This window comes from Canis lupus, chromosome 10, assembly GCF_003254725.2.
Source record: "Canis lupus dingo isolate Sandy chromosome 10, ASM325472v2, whole genome shotgun sequence".
Classification (NCBI taxonomy): Eukaryota; Metazoa; Chordata; class Mammalia; order Carnivora; family Canidae; genus Canis; species Canis lupus.
In genome coordinates, this window is record NC_064252.1 from 23415356 (window position 1) to 23433122 (window position 17767).

Below are 17767 nucleotides of genomic sequence, written 5' to 3' on the forward strand. Positions count from 1 at the left end.
GTGCAGAGATCTCTTCAAGATACTGATGTTGTCTGCTTCAGATGCATAACCGGGAGTGGGATTGTTGGATCAAGTGGTAGTTCAATTTTTAATGTTTCGAGGCACCTCCATGCTATTTTCTCTTTGGTCATGCTAATTTGCATTCCCACCGACAATGCATGGGGCTTCCCTCTTCTCCAGTTCCCATCAATACTTAACCTCTTTTGGTAATTGCCACCCAAACAGATGTGAGGGGATGTCTCATTGTGGTTTTGATTTGTATTTCTCTGATGATGAGTAATGTGGGGCGTCTTTTCAGATACTTGTTGGCCACACACTTTCTTCTTAGAACTGTTTTTTCCGTATTTCTTAAGTTTTGGTATGTTGGGTTCCCATTGTCGTTTGTTTCAGGATAGTCATCTTATTGCCTTTTTGATTTCTTCTTTGATCCACTGGTGGTTCAAGAGTGTGTTGTTCAATTTCCACATATTTGTGAATTTTCCAGTTTTTTTCTGGTTGTTGATTTCTACTTTCAACCATTATGGTTGCAAAAGACACTTAATATGATTTCAGTTTTCTTAACTTGTTAAGACCTAACATATGATTTAAATGGGTTCTGTGACCTAACATGATTTGTCCTAGGGAATGTTCTGCGTGTGCTTAAGAATGTGTGTTCTGCTGCTATTGGATGGAATGTTCTGAATGTGTCTGTCCCTTCTGTCTTACATATTGTTCAAGTCCAAGTTTTCTTGACTTTCAGTTTGGGTGATCTGTCATTATTGAAAGTGGCGTACTGAAGTCTTCTATTGTGATTGCAGTTCTATGTCTTTCTCCCTTCAGACCTGTTAATATCTGTGTCATATATTTAGGTGCTCCAATGTTGGGTGCGTATGTATTTAAAATTGTTATGGCCCTCTGATGACCTCTTTTTTTGTTATATGACCTGTGTCTCTTGTTACAGTTTTTATTTATTATTTTATTTTATGTATTTTTAATGAGGTGGGGAGGGGAAGAGGGAGAGGGAAAGAGAGAGTCCCAAGCAGGCTCCACGCCACCGTGGAAGCCCAACACAGGGCTTGAGCTCATGACCCTGAGATCATGACCTGAGCCAGTATCAAGAGTCAGCCTTTTTTTTTTTAATTTTTATTTATTATTTATTATTATTATTATTTTATTTGTTTGTTTGTTTGTTTATTTAATTTATTAAGAGTCAGCCTCTTTGACTGAGCCACCCAGGTGTCCCTTTATTTATTTATGCATTCATTCACTCATTCATTCACTTATTCTTTAGACTTTTTTTAAAGATTTTATTTATTTATTTGAGAGAGAGAGCACAGGATACTGAGAGGGAGAAACAGGCTCCCCGCTGAGCAGAGAGCCCGACGTGGGGCTCAGGATACTGATACCATGACCTGAGCCGAAGGCAGACGCTTAACCCACTAAGCCACTCTGGCATCCCCTTGTTACAGTTTTTGACTTAAAGTCTACTTTGTCTGATATAAATGTGGTTATCCTTGCTCTCTCTTGGTTTCCATTTGCATGGAATATTTTTCAGTCTCTGCTTTCTGCCTACGTGTGTTCTTCAAGCTGAAGTGAGTCTCTTATAGGCAGCCTATAGTTGGACCTTGTTATTTTAATCCATCTAGCCACCTAAGTGTCTTTGATTGGCTAATTTAATCCATTTATGTTTAAGGTAACTATTGATAGGTAAGGATTTACAATGCCACCTCACTAGTTGTTCATTGGCTCTTTGGCAGTTCTCTTGTTCCTTTCTTCTCTTGCCGTCTTTCTTTATGAATTGATGATTTTCCATAGTGGTATGTTTTGACTCCCTTCTCTTTATCTTTTTGTATATAATGTAGATTTTGGCTTTGTGATCACCACGAGGCTTACGTAAAACATCTTATAGTTATAGCAGTCTTATTTTAAGCTGATAACTTTTTAACTTAGGTAGCATACAAGAAATCTACCATTTTACTCTACCCCCCCCATGCACACACACTGTATGTTTCTGGTGTCACAATTTCCATCTTTTTATATTATGTATCTGCCAATAAATTATTGTAGTTATAGTTATTTTTACCACTTTTGTTTTTTAACTTTTATACTAGAGGTGATTTATATACTAGCATTGTAGTATTCAAGTATTCTGAATTTGTGTACTTACTGCTACCAGTGAGTTTTATACCTTTTTTTTTTTTTAAGATTTATTTATTGGAGAGAGAGAGAACAAACATGCACATGAGCAGGGAGTGAGGAGAAGTGAGGGAGAGGGAGAGAATCTCCAGTAGACACCCTGCTAAGTGTGAAGCCTGACACGGGGCTTGACCCCACGACCCCCAGATCATGACCTAAGCCAAAATCATGAGTTGGCCGCTCAACCAGCTGTACCCCCCAGTACCCTTTCATGGTTTTATGTTATTAATTACCATTCATCAGTTCAGCTTGCAGAACTCCTTTTTAGCATTTCTGTGACACCAGTCTAGTGGTCAGCAGGGCTTTTGTTTTTGTTTTTTGTTTTAGCACTTTGAATATATCATCCCACTATCTCCTGGCCTGCAAGATTTCTGCTGAAAAATCTGCTGATGGCCTCACGGGGATTCCATTGCATGTGAAGAGTTTCTTTTCTTTTGCAGCTTTCAGAATTCTTTGTTTCTTCCTTATGCTCTGTTTTTTATTCCCATGACTTACTCATTTGGTAATTGAAGGCCTGCATCTTCTTCTCCCCTTCACCCATCTTCTCTTACCCCTTATGTCTGGAAAGTGTCGTTGCTTTTCCACACTTTTAGTTTTGATCCTGCTTCTTGTTTGTTTATTCTTTTTGTTTTTAGATTACATTTGTGAGGGGAATCATGTGATATTGATCTTTCTCTCTTTTTGCCTTTGATTTATTTTAAAGATTTTATTTATTCATGAGAGATACAGAAAGAGAGGCAGAGACATAGACAAGGGGAGAAGCAGGCTCCCAGCAAGGAGTCCAATGCAGAACTTGATCCCAGGACCCCGGGATTACACCCTGAGCCAAAGGCAGATGCTCAACCACTGAGCTACCCAGGCACCCCTTGTTTTTTATTTTTGACAGTTTTATGATAATGTGTCTTGGTGAAGATCTCTTTGCATTGAATCTTTTTGGGGGCTTTTGATCTTCATGTACCCAAGTGTCCACATCTCCAGATTTGGGAAGTTTTTAGCCATTATTTCTTTAAATAAGTTTTTGCCCCCCCCCCTTCTCTTGATGGAGAAGATTCTCCTGTATTGTATTATCTCTTCTCCCATAATGCATAAATTTTTTTCATATAGTGTCCCATAATTCATGTAGGTTTTCTTCTTTTTCATTCTCTTTTTCCTTTTTTTTTTTTTTTGTCTTCATTGTAGTTTTTTTTTTAAAGATTTTATTTATTTATTCGAGAAACAGAGAGAGAGGCAGAGGGAGAAGCAGGCTCCATACGGGGAGCCTGACATGGGACTCCATCCCGGGTCTCCAGGATCACGCCCTGGGCTGAAGGTGGCGCTAAACCGCTGAGCCACCTGGGCTGCCCTCATTCTTTTTTCTTTTTTCTCCTGTGACTGGATAATTTTAAATGACCTGTCTTCGAGTTCACAGATTCTTTCTTCTGTTCAACTAGGTCTAACACTGATATCCTCTGTCATCAGCTCCAGAGTCTCTCTTTGATTCTTTTTTATGATTTCTGTCTCCATGTTGAGCTTCTAGTTTTGGTTGTATATTGTTTTCCTGATTTCATTGAGTTGTATGTGTTCTTATAGGTTGCTGAGCTTCTTGATCTTGAAATCTTTGTCAGGCAATTCCTTGGGGTCAGTTTTTGGAGAACTATGACATTCCCTTTGTGGCATCATGTTTCCTTGATTTTTCATGCTCCTTGGGGTCTTGTGTTTCTGTCTTTGCATTTGAAGAAATAGTCACCTCCTCCTGTCTCTCCTGGCTGGCTTAGGGTGAGAAATGACTTCACCAGCATCCTTGCTAGGGATTCTGAAGCTTTCTCAGACCTTTCCTATGTGTATGCCCACTCAACACTACTTACTCCTTTTTAGGGGTGAATTCTTGAGATGGTATGCCTTCTCTCAATCCCACAAGGCCAGGCCAGGTGCCCGAGCCTTCTGTTCGCTTTCCCTTGGTACCCTTGAAAATACTCAAGTGTTCATACTTTTTCCCAATCCCACAGAATCAGGCTAGCTTTCTGCACGTGCCCAAAAGCTTGTACTCACCATCTGTGGGGCATGTGCAAGGAGCCGGCAATGGGGTGGGGGCAGAGTGGGCAGGGGTTAGTTGCACAGAACACTGGAAGGCACCCATGGGCCAGTTGAGGGTTCCAGCGGCTTGTGAGCAGGCTTCCTCGTGCCGTCTACAAAATGGTCAGCAGCACCTGCATGCCTTTGATGAGTTCTGAGCCCTGGCTGCTATGCTTCCAACCCCTAAGCCATGCAGATCACCTCAGTATTCTGGATGGGGTGGGAAAGAAGGAGCATCCTCTGCAGTGTCCCATGCAGCTGGGGAAGTCAGGCACCTACTCACCAACCTCTCACCTTCCCCTGTGGGAGATGTTGGAGGCCAAGGGGATCTCTGTTAGTGCTGAGCTGTGCCGCCTTGGGGGAGAGGTGACCCAGGCAAAGTGAAACTGTTCCTCTAACCCTCTCTAATGTGCCCAGTCTTGGATTGTTAGCTCCAACGATCCAATGTGCTGGAACCTCTCTGCTGCACTCCTACACTCCCAGTAAAGGCATTCTTGTCTGTGAATGATTGTCAAAATCAGTGTTCTATAGAGGGATGGTGGTAGAAAACTTCTATTCCACCATCTTGCTGATGTCACCCCTATTTTGGCTATTTTAATTGTAGATCTACTGCTCGCCGTAAGCCAGACTATGAGCCAGTTGAAAATACAGATGAGGCCCAGAAGAAGTTTGGGAATGTCAAAGCCATTTCATCAGATATGTACTTTGGAAGACAAGCCCAAGCTGATGTAAGTGTCCGGAGAGTTTGCATATGGGCCTCGTAGAGCAAGGGACATGGGGATTGTGGGAGGAGGTGCTAGGCACAAAGCAAGATGGACTCAGGTTGTGAAGGCCACTGCCCTGGGGGTGTTAGCGAGAGGACTCAAGCCCAAGTCTTCCTGACCTCTTTCACAGCCCCAGCTGCCAGAGGAGCAGCTGGAAGGTAGGAACCAGGTCTCACATTTCTCTAATTCCTCTTTCCATTTCATGTCTTTAGAATAAATTTCAGGAAATTTTCTTTTTTCTTTTTTTTTAAGATTTTATTTATTTATTCGTGAGAGACACAGAGAGAGAGGCAGAGACAAAGGCAGAGGGAGAAGCAGGCTCCTCACAGGGAGCCCGATGTGGGACTCGATCCCAGGACACCAAGATCACGCCCCGGGTCGAAGGTAGATGCTTAACCACTGAGCCACCCAGGCGTCCCTTTTTTTTTTTTTTTAAGATTTTATTTATTTATTCATGAGATACACAGAGAGAGGCAGAGGGAGAGGCAACTTTCAATACAGATGTAATTTGTTTAATTTTTAAATTATCATTAATGAAATTCAATGAAGCAGACATGTTTTTGGAGGGGAGATATATGTATTTTCAGGTTGCTGCCTCTTAGTGGAGTCTCGCTAAGCAGAAGGATCAGATGGCAATGAGGAGGTCTCAGGTTTTGTTCTAGTGTTGGGGCCCTGGCTTGCTTGCACAAAGCTCTGGGAGTGCGCATCACTGCCGGGCTTCTTGGATGGCACAGGACCCATCACTAAAGGGGACTGAGTTTATTGTGTTGCTGGAGAGCTCTGACCAGGACTTCCAGAGCACTTAGAGCCACCTTCCAGAGCCACCTTCTCTTCCTTCACCCGTTAAAAATCTGCTTTGTTTTAAAGTTGACAACATCTAAGTTTAGTTACAAAACACCGAGTGGGTCCTAGAGGTGGCTTGTGGTGGCCTCTGCTGGCCGCTGGTGCGCCCGCCCCTGCTGATGTGTCAACCTCGCTCTCTGGTTTCCCTCGCACTCAGCAGCTGAGTGAGGACAGCTCCTAGCTGATTCTTTGTGCACAGCTGCTCTAGGGATTTGGAGCCTAATGGTTTCTATTCCCTGTCTTCTCTAGTATGAAACCAGGGCTCGGCTGGAGAGGCTTTCGGCGAGTTCCTCCATCAGCTCAGCTGATCTGTTTGACGAGCAGAGGAAGCAGACGGCAGGTAATGGGTGCAGTGGGGGGCAGTTGACAAGGTTGGTGTCTACAGTGTCTACAGCTCAAATGCACTTTCTCTGCACAGAACTGTGTACCTTTCCATGATGTGATTCTCTGACCTCCTCCGTGAGTCAGAGCAGAAGTTACTATTATTCCAGGTTTTGTTTGTGAGGAGACCAGGTCACGACATTTCACCTGCATCCCCCAGGTTGCCCGGCAGGTCATCTTCCCAAAACATTGCCTCCTCGTCCAGTGGGAACGTGGTATCTGATTTGTGTGGTATCACAGTCTTGCAGGGGGACAGCCCCAAGTTCCTAGTGTCACTGAGCACTCCCTGCCTGAGGCCTTGGGCATGTTGTGTCACCCTAACCTCAGATTCTCCTCTCTGAAGTGGGTGGATAATAAGGCCCCCACAAGGTTGCACTGAGGCTTCAGTGAGGTGCTGCGTGTAAAGTGCCCATGCCACCTGGGGCTGGCATAGGCCCCAGGGGAGGCAGGAACAGAGTGGGCGGCGGGGGGGGGGGGGGCACTCCAGCAGGCTCAGTCTTCCAAGGAAGGCAGAATGTGGCTTTGGAAACAGGCAGGTGGAGAGGGATTTCCTGTCTCCCTCGGCCTTCTTAAGGTCCAGATCCCATTGAAGAGAGTCTGGGAGCCCCAGGGATTCCAGCTCAGAGCACAGGCCCGCCATGGACGTCCAGAGCCATGCCACTCTCTGCTTGTACCTCTGGGTCCCTGTGCCGTGTTGGCTCCCACCCAGGCCTCAGCCAGGCCACAGGGCTGAGGGAAGCTTGTGTGTCGCTCTATGGTCACAGCTAACAGTAAAGGAGCAGTGTCCTCAGAGGTCATTTCAGGAACCCACTCAACAGCAGAGTCCAAGGGGAGGGGATCTCCAGAGCCAAGTGTTCCAGGCCCAGGACCACCTGTGCCCTGTCGTTCCCAGCCCTGGAGGAGCTGGGCATGGGCATAGCTGACCAACACGGGCAGCCCCCAAACATAGCAGTTTTCTGAGTCCAGTGAGAAACAGCCTCAAGAAAGAAGGTCATAGAACAGACCTGAATGCCTAGGACCTTCTGTGCTCGGGTGTGAGGATGCTAGAAGATCCGCTATGGCCCTCAGGGCATAGGGAGCACACCAGGCTGCTTGCTGCTGTGAGAAGGAGTGGCTCAGCCCAGGGTGGGGGCCTGCTGGCCCCAGAGACAGGTGGGGGTGCTCAGTGCCGCGCCCCTGCCTCACACAGTGGGGCTGTGGCTCTCCCTCTGGCCACTTTCTGAGCTCTTTTCTATACTGGGTCCGGGTAGGGGCAGGGGTGGCTCTTGGACCTGTGTTCTCACCTCAGGGCTGTCAGCGCCCTGGCCTCTGGTCAGGGCAGCTTCCTCTTGTACCTGCCTGGGCAGAGGGGTGCTGGCCCTGTGCCCTTGGGAGGGGAGGTCTCCACAGCCCCGTCTCCACCCCCCTGGACCAGTGCCGGGTCACCTCCTGGCAGGGGTCAGCTCAGCCCAGAGAACCTGAGGTGTTGAACATCACCGCCCAACACAGCTGTGTGTGTTTTTGTAATTCAAGTTGGAAGTTTCACTCTGAAACATCGTTTGTTTAAAAAGAACAAAAAAAGCAAAAAAAAAAAAAAAAAAAAAAAAACATCGGGAAATCAAATGAAAGCAGCCTTTCCAATTGTTGAAGGAAAATTGTGGCCAGCCTATGTTTACTTTCCTGTCCCCTTTCAGAGAACAAAGGTCCTTTAATTGTTTGGGCCTCGCGTAGGTCCCAGACAAACCCCGTCCATGGGAACCCAGAGTCCTGGTAAGGGTGACCCCTCCCCTCCCCCGCCTCCCATCCCCCACCTCATGCGAGCCCAAGGCTCAGACCCTGGTCACCCTCACTCTGTGTCTTCCATCAAGCCCATCATCAAAGTTGTCTTCCGTAACTGCCCTAAATGTAAGTGCATTGAACAACTCTTATTAAATATTTACTTTCTGTTTAGAGTGCATTTCAGCAAACAGCAAAGGGTGGTTTAAGAGACCGTTCTGTGTCCCGCGTGTTAGAGGCTTTCCCATCTGTGGAACATCGGCGCCCTTGAGTAGATCATGGTAGACCTTTACAATTTCTTTGTGGTGGGGGGAGAAGCAGTTCTAGATTGAAAGCCCTCCTGGTGAAGTGAAATACTTCCTGGGGATGTGGTTAACCCAGGAGCGCTGATGTTTCTCGAGGGCCTTCACTTTCAGGGTATTGAAAGGTCCAGATGAAAAACACACATAAGCACCCACCACCGGCCTGGCACAGCACCGGGGCCTGTGGTCACTCTCCCAGAGCAGGGGTGCTTGGGGGACACAGGACTGCCATCAACGGGGCACTGCCTTGCGAGGCAGCCACTCAGCACACGAGTGGCTCCAGACCCTGCTTGTCCCCCGGGCAGGGCCAGCGACGCTACAGACCCCTCTACCCTGGGCCCCAGGCTCTTGTGTGCCCCGTCACCCTCGGGTTCCCCAGGCGTGTTTGCTCTGTCCCCTTGGGCCACCCAGGCCACCCTCTTCTTTCCTGCCCCATCAGGCCCAGACCCCGGGCACAGGGCCTGTTCGGGGCCTGCAGATCTCAGAGCGCTCGTGGTTCTGTGTGGTCTGCTGGTGACCGTGTTGGTCCTACGTCGTGGCTGTGTGGTGGCGCCGCCAACCCAGAATCAGCGGTGACAGGGTGGCATTGACATCAGTGTGTGGCCGCTGTGCCTCTGGCGAGAGGCGCCCCGCGATGCTCCTGTTCCTAACGAAACCCGGCACCCAGTCCCCTCGGACATGCCTTTTCTCTCCGCTCATCTCTATTTCAGGGAAATGGGTCCATGATATTCTACTGAAACTTCTTCGTCCTCGGTTGGAGCGCAGCTCCGCCAGCAGCCCCGCCGGCCAGGGCCCCCGATGAGCCCCTGAGGGCGGGACCTGCCCGTGCTCACCTCTGCACCCCTGGCTGCTGGCTGCACCCCTGGCCCAGAGAAAGCCCTTGCGTCTGTTGAGTGGGTGGGTGGTCAGGCAGTGGAGGAGTTCTGGGAGCGGGGTGCCCACTGTGCTAGGGCCCTTCCAGCATGACCAGGAACATACTGTGCCCCAATGGCGACGTGGCATGGCCAGCATGAGGTGCAGCAGCTCGAGCCGTAGGAGGAAGTGCACACGTTGCAAGGTCCCTGCTCTGTTGTGGCTCCGGAAGCCTGAAGGGGGGCAGCCCCGTGGGCCCGCATCTCCAGGGACGGTGGGCACCGGTGGGGGGTGTGACCACGGTGTCACCCGGCCTTCCTGATGGATGCAGGGCTCCACACCGACCACATAACATGGTGTGGCCCAGCTGGCCTCCCCCGGCCGGGACTCTCAGGCCTCTGCCCAAGGCCTTTACATCTTCCCGGCTGCTCAGCCAGAAACCTGGGAGTCACCCTTAATTCCTGTCGTACCAGCATGACCCCCCCACACACACACACCAGCCAGTTGGTCCCTGAGCCTCCTGGGGACACTTGGACCATCCACTCTGAGGCTTCCCCGGCGGCCTCTACCTGCGGGCGCACTCGCTTCGTGTTGTCGGTGGATTGTCTGCCTTCCCCCGAAGGCCCGAGCTCTGGAACTGTGGCCATGTCCTCAGCCCTGGGCCAGGGAGCCTCTTCCTGAGGAAGCAGCTTAAACTGTCATTTCCTGGAGCCTGGAGTGTGACCCGAGTGCTCTTAGGCTCGGCTGCCTGGCCCTTCCAGCCTGCTGCCCTGGGCAGCCCCAGCCCCGGGGACACGGCACCCACTTACCAGCAGGAGGAGGGAGACTTCACAGACACAGGACACACTTGCCGTCAGTCTCCAGAAGCAGCGACAGAGCTGCAGGCGGAGCGTGGAAAGGCAGCTCCTCGCCGGAGCCCTAACGGCTCCTCAGGCTCCTTACGCTCAGGGAGCTTAGGTCGTTAGTGGGGTTAAGCAGGTAAGGGAGACGCACAGAGGCCCAATCGAGTCTCTTCCACATCCTTTGGGAGGCCGTCGGGACACGCGCTGCGTTCCCAGAGGCGGGGGAGCCAGGCCCTTCCTCTTGTCGCTTGTACCCTCATGTCTACGATGGCTGCTCCAGCCCTCGGCATCACGTCTGCATCCCAGCCAGCAGGAAGGAGGGAGAGGGAGAGGAAGGGGCTGGCGCTGGCCCTGCAAGGCTCTTCGGCTTACATCCCATTGACCAGAACCCTGCCACCTGCACTCGCCTTGTTGCAAGGTTAGATTCTGGGAGTTGGAATCTCAAGTTGGAGACTCTGGTCAAGTGCCTCTGCTGAGGTCGCCCCTGTACCCTCTGGTCCAGGCCTAGGCAGCCACCTCGGTGACCCTGGCTCTGTGCACTCAGGATGTCACACTAGCTCCTCGTTTGCTCTCAAAACCCATCTTTTAGGCCAGTGGCACCAGCTGGCGAGTGGCCACTCTGGGACGTTCTTAAACCCAGATCCAGTGGCTGGGCGGGGCTTCCACGCTGTTATCGGCAAAGGCCCCCAGAGCTGTGAAACTCAGCCGGAGTGGAGAGGGGAAGAGCCCTGCTCCCTGCGTGGTGGGCATGGGAACAGTGCTGGGGACAAACACTGTGTCCCTGCTGGGCGGCGGCGGTGCTGGAGGGTAAACATGTCCATCCTGTTTGTTCTCCGAAAGGGAACTGGCCTCTGTTGCTTCAGGGGCACGTGGATGCAGAGGGGTTGTGTGCGGGGAGCTGGGCTCGGCTCCCCCCAGGACCTGCAGGCTTTGGGCTCACTCTGGGTGTGAGCACCCCCGGCTGCCTGTGACATCTCGGGGACAAAGGTTCACCAGGAAGCCCCGGTTGTCACTTGTGGGGCTGTCACCCCTCGTGTGAGAGAACACTGGGGCGCCTCACCTGCGTCGCTGGAAATGGGCTCATGTTTCTGTCAGGCAACCAGAACCGAAGCAAAGAAACCCAACAGGAAGGTTGGGGTGAGGGGTCTGGCTCTACCCGGGCTCCAGCTCTGAGTCAGAAAACAACGAGAGAGAGAGAGAGACAGAGACAGAGACACCCCTCCGTGCTGGCTCCCTCCCTGGCGAGCCCCGTTCTCCCGTCCTCCGCCAGCCTGAGTGGCGAGTGGGGGTCCCACCAGCTGCAGTGGCGCCTTAGCCTCACCGGTCACCCCAAAGGAAGCAGACAGCTCCTCTATTGAGAGGATAGGAGTCCAGGGGGCCCTGATCGGCCAGGCCCAGGGCACATGCCCCCCTCACCCCGGGCAGTCCAGGGGGCCCCCTCGGAGGGAGGGAGGAGAGCCTGTACCAAAACAGGTGGAAAGGATGCTGAGCTCGCAGCAGCTGTCTGCCCTTCTGCCGGTTACTGATGACTTACCTGGCGGGTCCTGTGCTAAGCACCTGGGTGGAAGGAAGCAGCCCAGAGAGGGTGAGGGAGCTCTCCAGTGACACACAGCTTGAAAGTGGCAGTGCCAGTATTCGAACCCCCACGGCCCTAAGACCAGTACCACGTCCTCTCTCACGTGGGGTCTCGTAGCCGGTTCACGGTGGGGCTGGCATGGCCACTGAGTCCTGACGCCACCCCAGCTGCTGCTGGCGGGCAGCGGGAAGGGAGGGGACCCCACGTTCCCTGAGGCCGTCGAGCGCTCTGGCCACCGGCCGCACTGTCTGTCGCAGCTGTGGAGTGACAAACCGGCATCTGCTCTGTGTGCAGGAAGCTACAACCTCACGAGCGTGCTGCCCACGGCGCCCGACATGGCCCAGTTTAAGCAGGGAGTGAGGTCTGTTGCCGGAAAGCTCTCGGTCTTTGCCAACGGAGTCATGACGTCCATTCAGGTCAGTGACGCTGGGAGGACATGAGCAGAGTGGGATGGTGGCTTCGAAAATGAGATCTGGACCACTCTTCAACTGCTGGCAAATTAGATTTCATATTATCGATTGATAGGTTTGCTGCAGTGTAACCCAGGACATCATGAAAACCAGAAATTGTCATTTTATTTTTGCTTACATTTTCTAGTAGGTGACTCTAGGGGAACTGCTACAGGGATCGTCGTGATCCTGAGCTACCTATTTCCTATACCGGGGACAGAGAAATAGTAAGAAGGAAATAGAAATTACCCGTTATCCCCCCCGCCCCAGGGGAACTTCTGTTAATGCTTTGGTATATTTTATTTTAGTTCTAGAATTGTATGCCTATCATTTTAAAATTCAAACAGGATTATAGTGTATATATATGATCTGACGTTCTCCATGGTGTTTTGTTACGAGCATTTCCTTGTAATTAAAAATTCTTCAGAAGCTACACTCTATGGAGTGAAAATACATGACATTTGTTTCACTCTTCCCCAAGTTGGGATTTATTTTTCTTTTAAAGATTTTATTTATTTATTCATGATAGACATAGAGAGAGAGAGAGAGAGAGAGAGAGGCAGAGACACAGGCAGGAGAAGCAGACTCCATGCAGGGAGCTCGATGTGGGACTCGATTCCGGGTCTCCAGGATCATGCCCTGGGCCAAAGGCAGGCGCTAAACCGCTGAGCCACCCAGGGATCCCCCCAAGTTGGGATTTAGATTGAATTTCAGTGTCTTAAATAAGGCGCATCCTCATATACAGCAACGTTAGGCTATCTCTTGAGGCTTATTTCAGGAACTTTCTTGTCTATGGCATCATTCTAGGATGCTCTTTTTTTAAAGATTTTATTTATTCATTTGAGAGAGAGAGAAAGCACACACAAGTAGGGGGAGGGGCAGGGGGAGAAGCAGGCTCCCTGCTGAACAGGGGGGATGTGGGGCTCTATCCCAGGACCCCAGGATCATGACCTGAGCTGACGGCAGCTGCTTCACCGACTGAGGCCCCCGGGTGCCCAGGATGCTATTATTAATATCCACAGGCAGTAGGACCCTAATGTGGGCTCTGGTGCCTCTGGAGCACCTGGGTGGAAGGAAGCAGCCCAGAGAGGTCGTTCCCAGGGAACCTGGAGGGGCTTCCCAGGTTGGGGAGGCAGTGGGGACGCCCCCACAGTGGAGAGTCCCCTCAGCCCCGAGACAGCTGCTCTTCTCACTGCCACTGATAACATAACCTTTGTTAGAATTCACAGGATGTTTCATGTCCCTGAGGTCAGCTGAGCCCCCATCAATCCTTCCGAGAAGGTGACAGCCATTATTTTATGGAAGGTCATCCCCATTTTATAGATTATCCTCCCCCTTTTATAGCTTCATTTTATGGATGCAGAAGCTGAGGTTCTCCTCCCACACGTGTGCCCCTGCCCTCCCTTGACACCTGCCTCCCAGGGGTCACCACTGGGGCTCACCCCCCCCCCCAGAACCTTGCCCCCCTCCCCAATGCCCTTGACTGCACAGGAGCCACAGACACACCACAGGGGCCAGGGCAGCAGGATGCTCTTCCGCCCAGGCCCACACAGGCCTCAGCGCCAGGAAGCTGTGGTCACCCAGCATCCAGTTAGTGTCCTCTCCCAGGGCAGGGGTGGAGAATGGGGTCAGCGTGGGTGCCAGGTGCCAGACAGGCAGTGTCCTGCGTTCCCTGTGAGGTCTCATTGGGTAGCACCAGCATTCAGTGCGTGCGAGAATGAGGAACCGAGGCTGAGTGCGAGTAAGCTCTTCTCTTGCTTCTCCCTGGGCAGGATCGCTACGGTTCTTAAATCCCACATGACAGTACCTATTTCTGGAGAAATTCCTCTTTCCGTGAACTGGTGACCACAGCACAGACTGCAGCGAAGACCAGCAGACTGTTTTGCCTCTTTGTCACGTAGTATATACGCATTGCTGATTTTTAGTATTTCTTTGAAGAAATTCTCATTTTTGATGTAGTAGAAGCTTTATTGTAAGTTCTGCTGTGCTTTCCTGCCATCACACGCCCCGCTTGGGGCAGAACTGTGCACATGCTTGCTTTATTTTCTTGGGATCTAGTTCCAACAGCCAGGGGCCCAGAGACCAGGGCCTCTCCGCCTCCCAGGACTGAGCACCTTCCTTGGGTGGGGGGAGGGGGGCGGGGGGCTCTGTGCTGCCAGACTGAGGGGCTACGGGCTCCCTCAAGCAGCCGATGCTACAGGGCCTGCAGAGACAACTCACAGCACACGGTTCACCCAAAAGGGAGCAGAGAATAAAAACAAAAGAAAGATTGCTTCACTTCTATTTCCACATATTAAGGTAATTTCAGAATAATGTTTAAAGTCATCCATCTGTCCCTTTGTAAATTGCTTATTTTGTATGATCTATAAATTAAAAGATAATTTTCAGCGAGTGCTTTGAAGAGACCGAAGCTTCTGCATTGCCAAGGGAATTAATCTTTCAACAAGGTGTTGTTTGAATTTATGGGAACTGTGAGGTGAGAACTCCCTGAGTGTCTTTACAAACCAACACACCGTACAGAACTGAAAATGAGGAAGGGAAGAAGATAGACCCACGGAAAATATTTTAGTATATGGGACAAGAGTAGTTGTAACGGGGTAGTTTTGTTAATATTTTTTATCTTAATCTTGGTTTTCAAAAAATTACAGAATGTGTATAAATGAATAAAGAAAAATCATTTGGCTGTGTTTTAGACAGCATTAGAATATATTGTTCAGCACAGTGAAATATATTTGAAATTTGATGAACCAGAAATGTGGTTTCAACTGAATATTTTATGAATTTTTCTTAAAAGATCAAATTTGTAGACTAAACATAATAAACCCTTGCAGCAGAGCATGTCGCCTATTTATTTATTTATTTATTTATTTATTTTCAAATGCTCCCATAATGAATGGTAAATCAGGGCCCGTGACACGACATGGTGGTTTGAATCATGACGTAACTGCCGACAGATGTGTTTGTTGGGCGCCCAGTGGGCAGCTGCCACTCACTGAGGTGGTGGGCCCCAGGGCGGCGGCAGGCGGGGTGTCCTTGCTGAAAGTCAGGGTGTGCACGACGGCGTCTTCCAAGCCCAGGGGGCTGCGGTGACAGGACAGCACAGTCCCAGGCGCTGGAGGCCACAAGTCCCAAGGTCAGGGGGCTGTTGGGGGGGTTTCCGGAGAGGAGTCTCCCTCAGGCTTGCAGGAGGCCTCCTACTTGTCCTCACGCAGCCTTTCTTCTCTGATAGGGCCTTGGAGGTGTCGAGACTCTTCCTCCTCCTGCAGGACACCAGTCCTCTGGGATCTGGGTCCCACCTTCTGACCTCAATTAACCTTTTTTTTAAAAAAAATATTTAGATTCAATTTGCCAGCATATAGTATAACATCCAGTGCTCATCCTGTCACTTAACTTTAATGGCCTTAAGGACCCATCTCCAAACGTAGTCATGTTGGGAACTAGGGTTTTGACATATGAATTTTTAGGGGCACACCGTTCAGTCCGTAGCAGTGTAAAAAATTCCCACCCCGGGTTGGCCCTGCTCCAGGCAGGGGCCTGGCTCTGCCGCCTCCAGGAAGCCCTCCGGGGAGGCAACACTCCCATGCGCTGCGCTGCCCGGGGCGGACTGTGCCCCCGGGCCTGGACTTCCTCACAAGGAAGGGCCTGGGGGGCCCACCCCCAGCCTGGCCGCGCCGCCTCCCGCGGCTTTCCTGTCCCTCGGGTGTGGGTGTGCGTAGGGCTGCGTGCGCACCGAGGCCTGGGCTTGCGTCCCCGGCCCATTTAGCCTTGGGCCTTGCTGTTTGCTCAGCTTCAGTGTCCGCGTGAGTGCTCCGTATGCGGCAAGGATATTAGTTAATAATTGTTCTGACAAAACATGTTTGGGATCCATGCATTTAAAAAGAAAATGGTGCTCCCGGGTCTGGTGGAAACCGGCCCAGACTGGCCGCCGGTTCAGCGGGGCCTTGAAAACGGTGTTTATTGTGCTTTCTTCCGGCAGCAAAGCCAGTAAGGACCAGATGATGTTGCTGAGGAATTGAGAAAGGGGGGGCGGGGCGGGGTTCACATGGCCTTAGGCTGGACCAACGCGCCCTGGAAATGGGCATCTACCTCCCAGCGCAGCAGAGGCCCCGCGCCCCCAGCTCCCCCGCCGGTGGGCCCCGCACCCCCCTGCCCAACTGCCCCTCTTGCCCTTCTTGCCCTTCTCAGTGCTCAGCCTGAAAGCCAGGTGTCAGATGCGCCCCCTCCCCAGACGCACCCAGAGTCTGACGCGGCAGCCTGGGGTCCCCTGGCCTCATTCACCTGCCCGCGCCCACCGGTCCCAGAGCACAAGCCGGGTCCTCGTGCCTGCCCCCTCCCCGCCCCCTGCACCCCCTGCTGACCCACTGCACCCCTTTCTCCTGCCCCGGGGCCCAGTCTCCTTCCTGAAGTGCAGTCTTTGAAGTCACCTTCTCCATGACCCTGATCTCCTTTTTTCTTTTTTTTTAAAGATTTTATTTTATTTCAGAGAGAGAGAGAGCGAGGGCACAAGCAAGCATGAGCGCGAGGCGGGGCGGAGGGAGAAGCAGACTCCCCGCTGAGCAGGGAGCCCCATCCCGGACTCTGGGACCTGGACCTGAGCCAGAGGCAGAGGCTCTTCGGATCCCCATCCTGCGCTGCCGCTGCCCTTGCCCAGACCTTGGCCTCCTGGTTGCTCCCTCCTGGCCCGTGTGTGGCCGGCGCCGGGCTCCTTAGCTCCCTTAGAACATGAGCTTCCGGGGGGCAGGTGCTGCTCCGTCAGGGTCACTGATCCCCCGGGGCCTAGTGTGGTGCCTGGCACGTATTTTGACTCGGGGACTTGTGTCCTGCCACTCCCTCCCCGCCCGGGAGGGTGCTGTGCAGGGTGACAGGAGAAGACAGACGCCTGGTGCTAGTGTTTTAGGCCATTTCTGCCACCAGCAGCCCCATTCTGGTTGTTCCCACCTCTTTCGCTGCCCACGCCGGGCTCCCGAGGCCCGCAGACAGTCCCATGGGCCCAGCCGCTAAGGTGAGTGGACGAGTGACAACCCCAGGACACATGGTGGACCGTGGCATTGGGGCAAGATGGGGGGGGACACGGGCGCCTTGGCACCGGGCGTGGCACCTGAAGCGACGGTGAGGACCCAGCCCAGCGGCTCCCTCCCCAGCCTGGCTGCTCGTGGGATCCACGGGATCCACGCACAGAGGCACACGTGCGCCCTCCCTTCCGTTCCCGGTCCTTTGTCCTCTGTAGTTCCTATCATTCCGCTTGCCCGGGTCCTTCCTCTCCTAGAACCAGAGCAGCCTGCTGTAGACGGATGGATGGCCGGACAGAGGGACAGAGGGATGGTGAGGGAGCAGACACCAGGGACTCTGGCCACACAGGCTGGTTTTGCAAACAGGCTTCTAGGGCCTGATCTCCCTCCCTCCATCCACCCACCCTCCTGGTCCCTCTCCGGGCCTGACCCCACACACCCCGCCCCTGAGCCTGGGTTTTCTGGGGTAGCCCCGGGGGAGTGACCTGGCTGTGCCCTGGGCCCCGGTCCTCTCTGCCCTACCGCCTGCACCAGACGTGACCTCAGTCCCCTACATCCCCAGTTCCTCCCCGGCACCCACAACTTTCCTGTCACCTGGTTAGCTGCACCCCCGTCTCTACCGCACACCACCGGTGTGGGTGCTGGCGTCCCCGGGGACAGTGCTTAGGGAAGGCACGGGTTCCCACAGCACCCGGGGCTCAGCCCGACTTTAGGCCAATACTGACAGGCAGTCAGGTCAGGTTCTGGATGTTCTTGTGAAACAACAC

The 17767-nt window shown here is 52.1% G+C and overlaps 1 protein-coding gene across 1 annotated transcript in view; it reads left to right on the forward strand.

Annotated features, from left to right (window-relative positions):
• ARFGAP3 (ADP ribosylation factor GTPase activating protein 3) overlaps window positions 1-14826 on the forward strand; it is a 51772-nt gene extending 36946 nt beyond the window's left edge. Inside the window, exons 13-16 of the mRNA XM_025457565.3 lie at window positions 4832-4955; window positions 6084-6174; window positions 11837-11958; window positions 13764-14826. Of these exons, the coding sequence (XP_025313350.1) occupies window positions 4832-4955; window positions 6084-6174; window positions 11837-11958; window positions 13764-13781 (355 nt within the window). The 3' untranslated portion in view covers window positions 13782-14826. The remainder of the gene's footprint in view (window positions 1-4831; window positions 4956-6083; window positions 6175-11836; window positions 11959-13763) is intronic.
• The last annotated feature ends 2941 nt before the right edge of the window (window positions 14827-17767 follow it).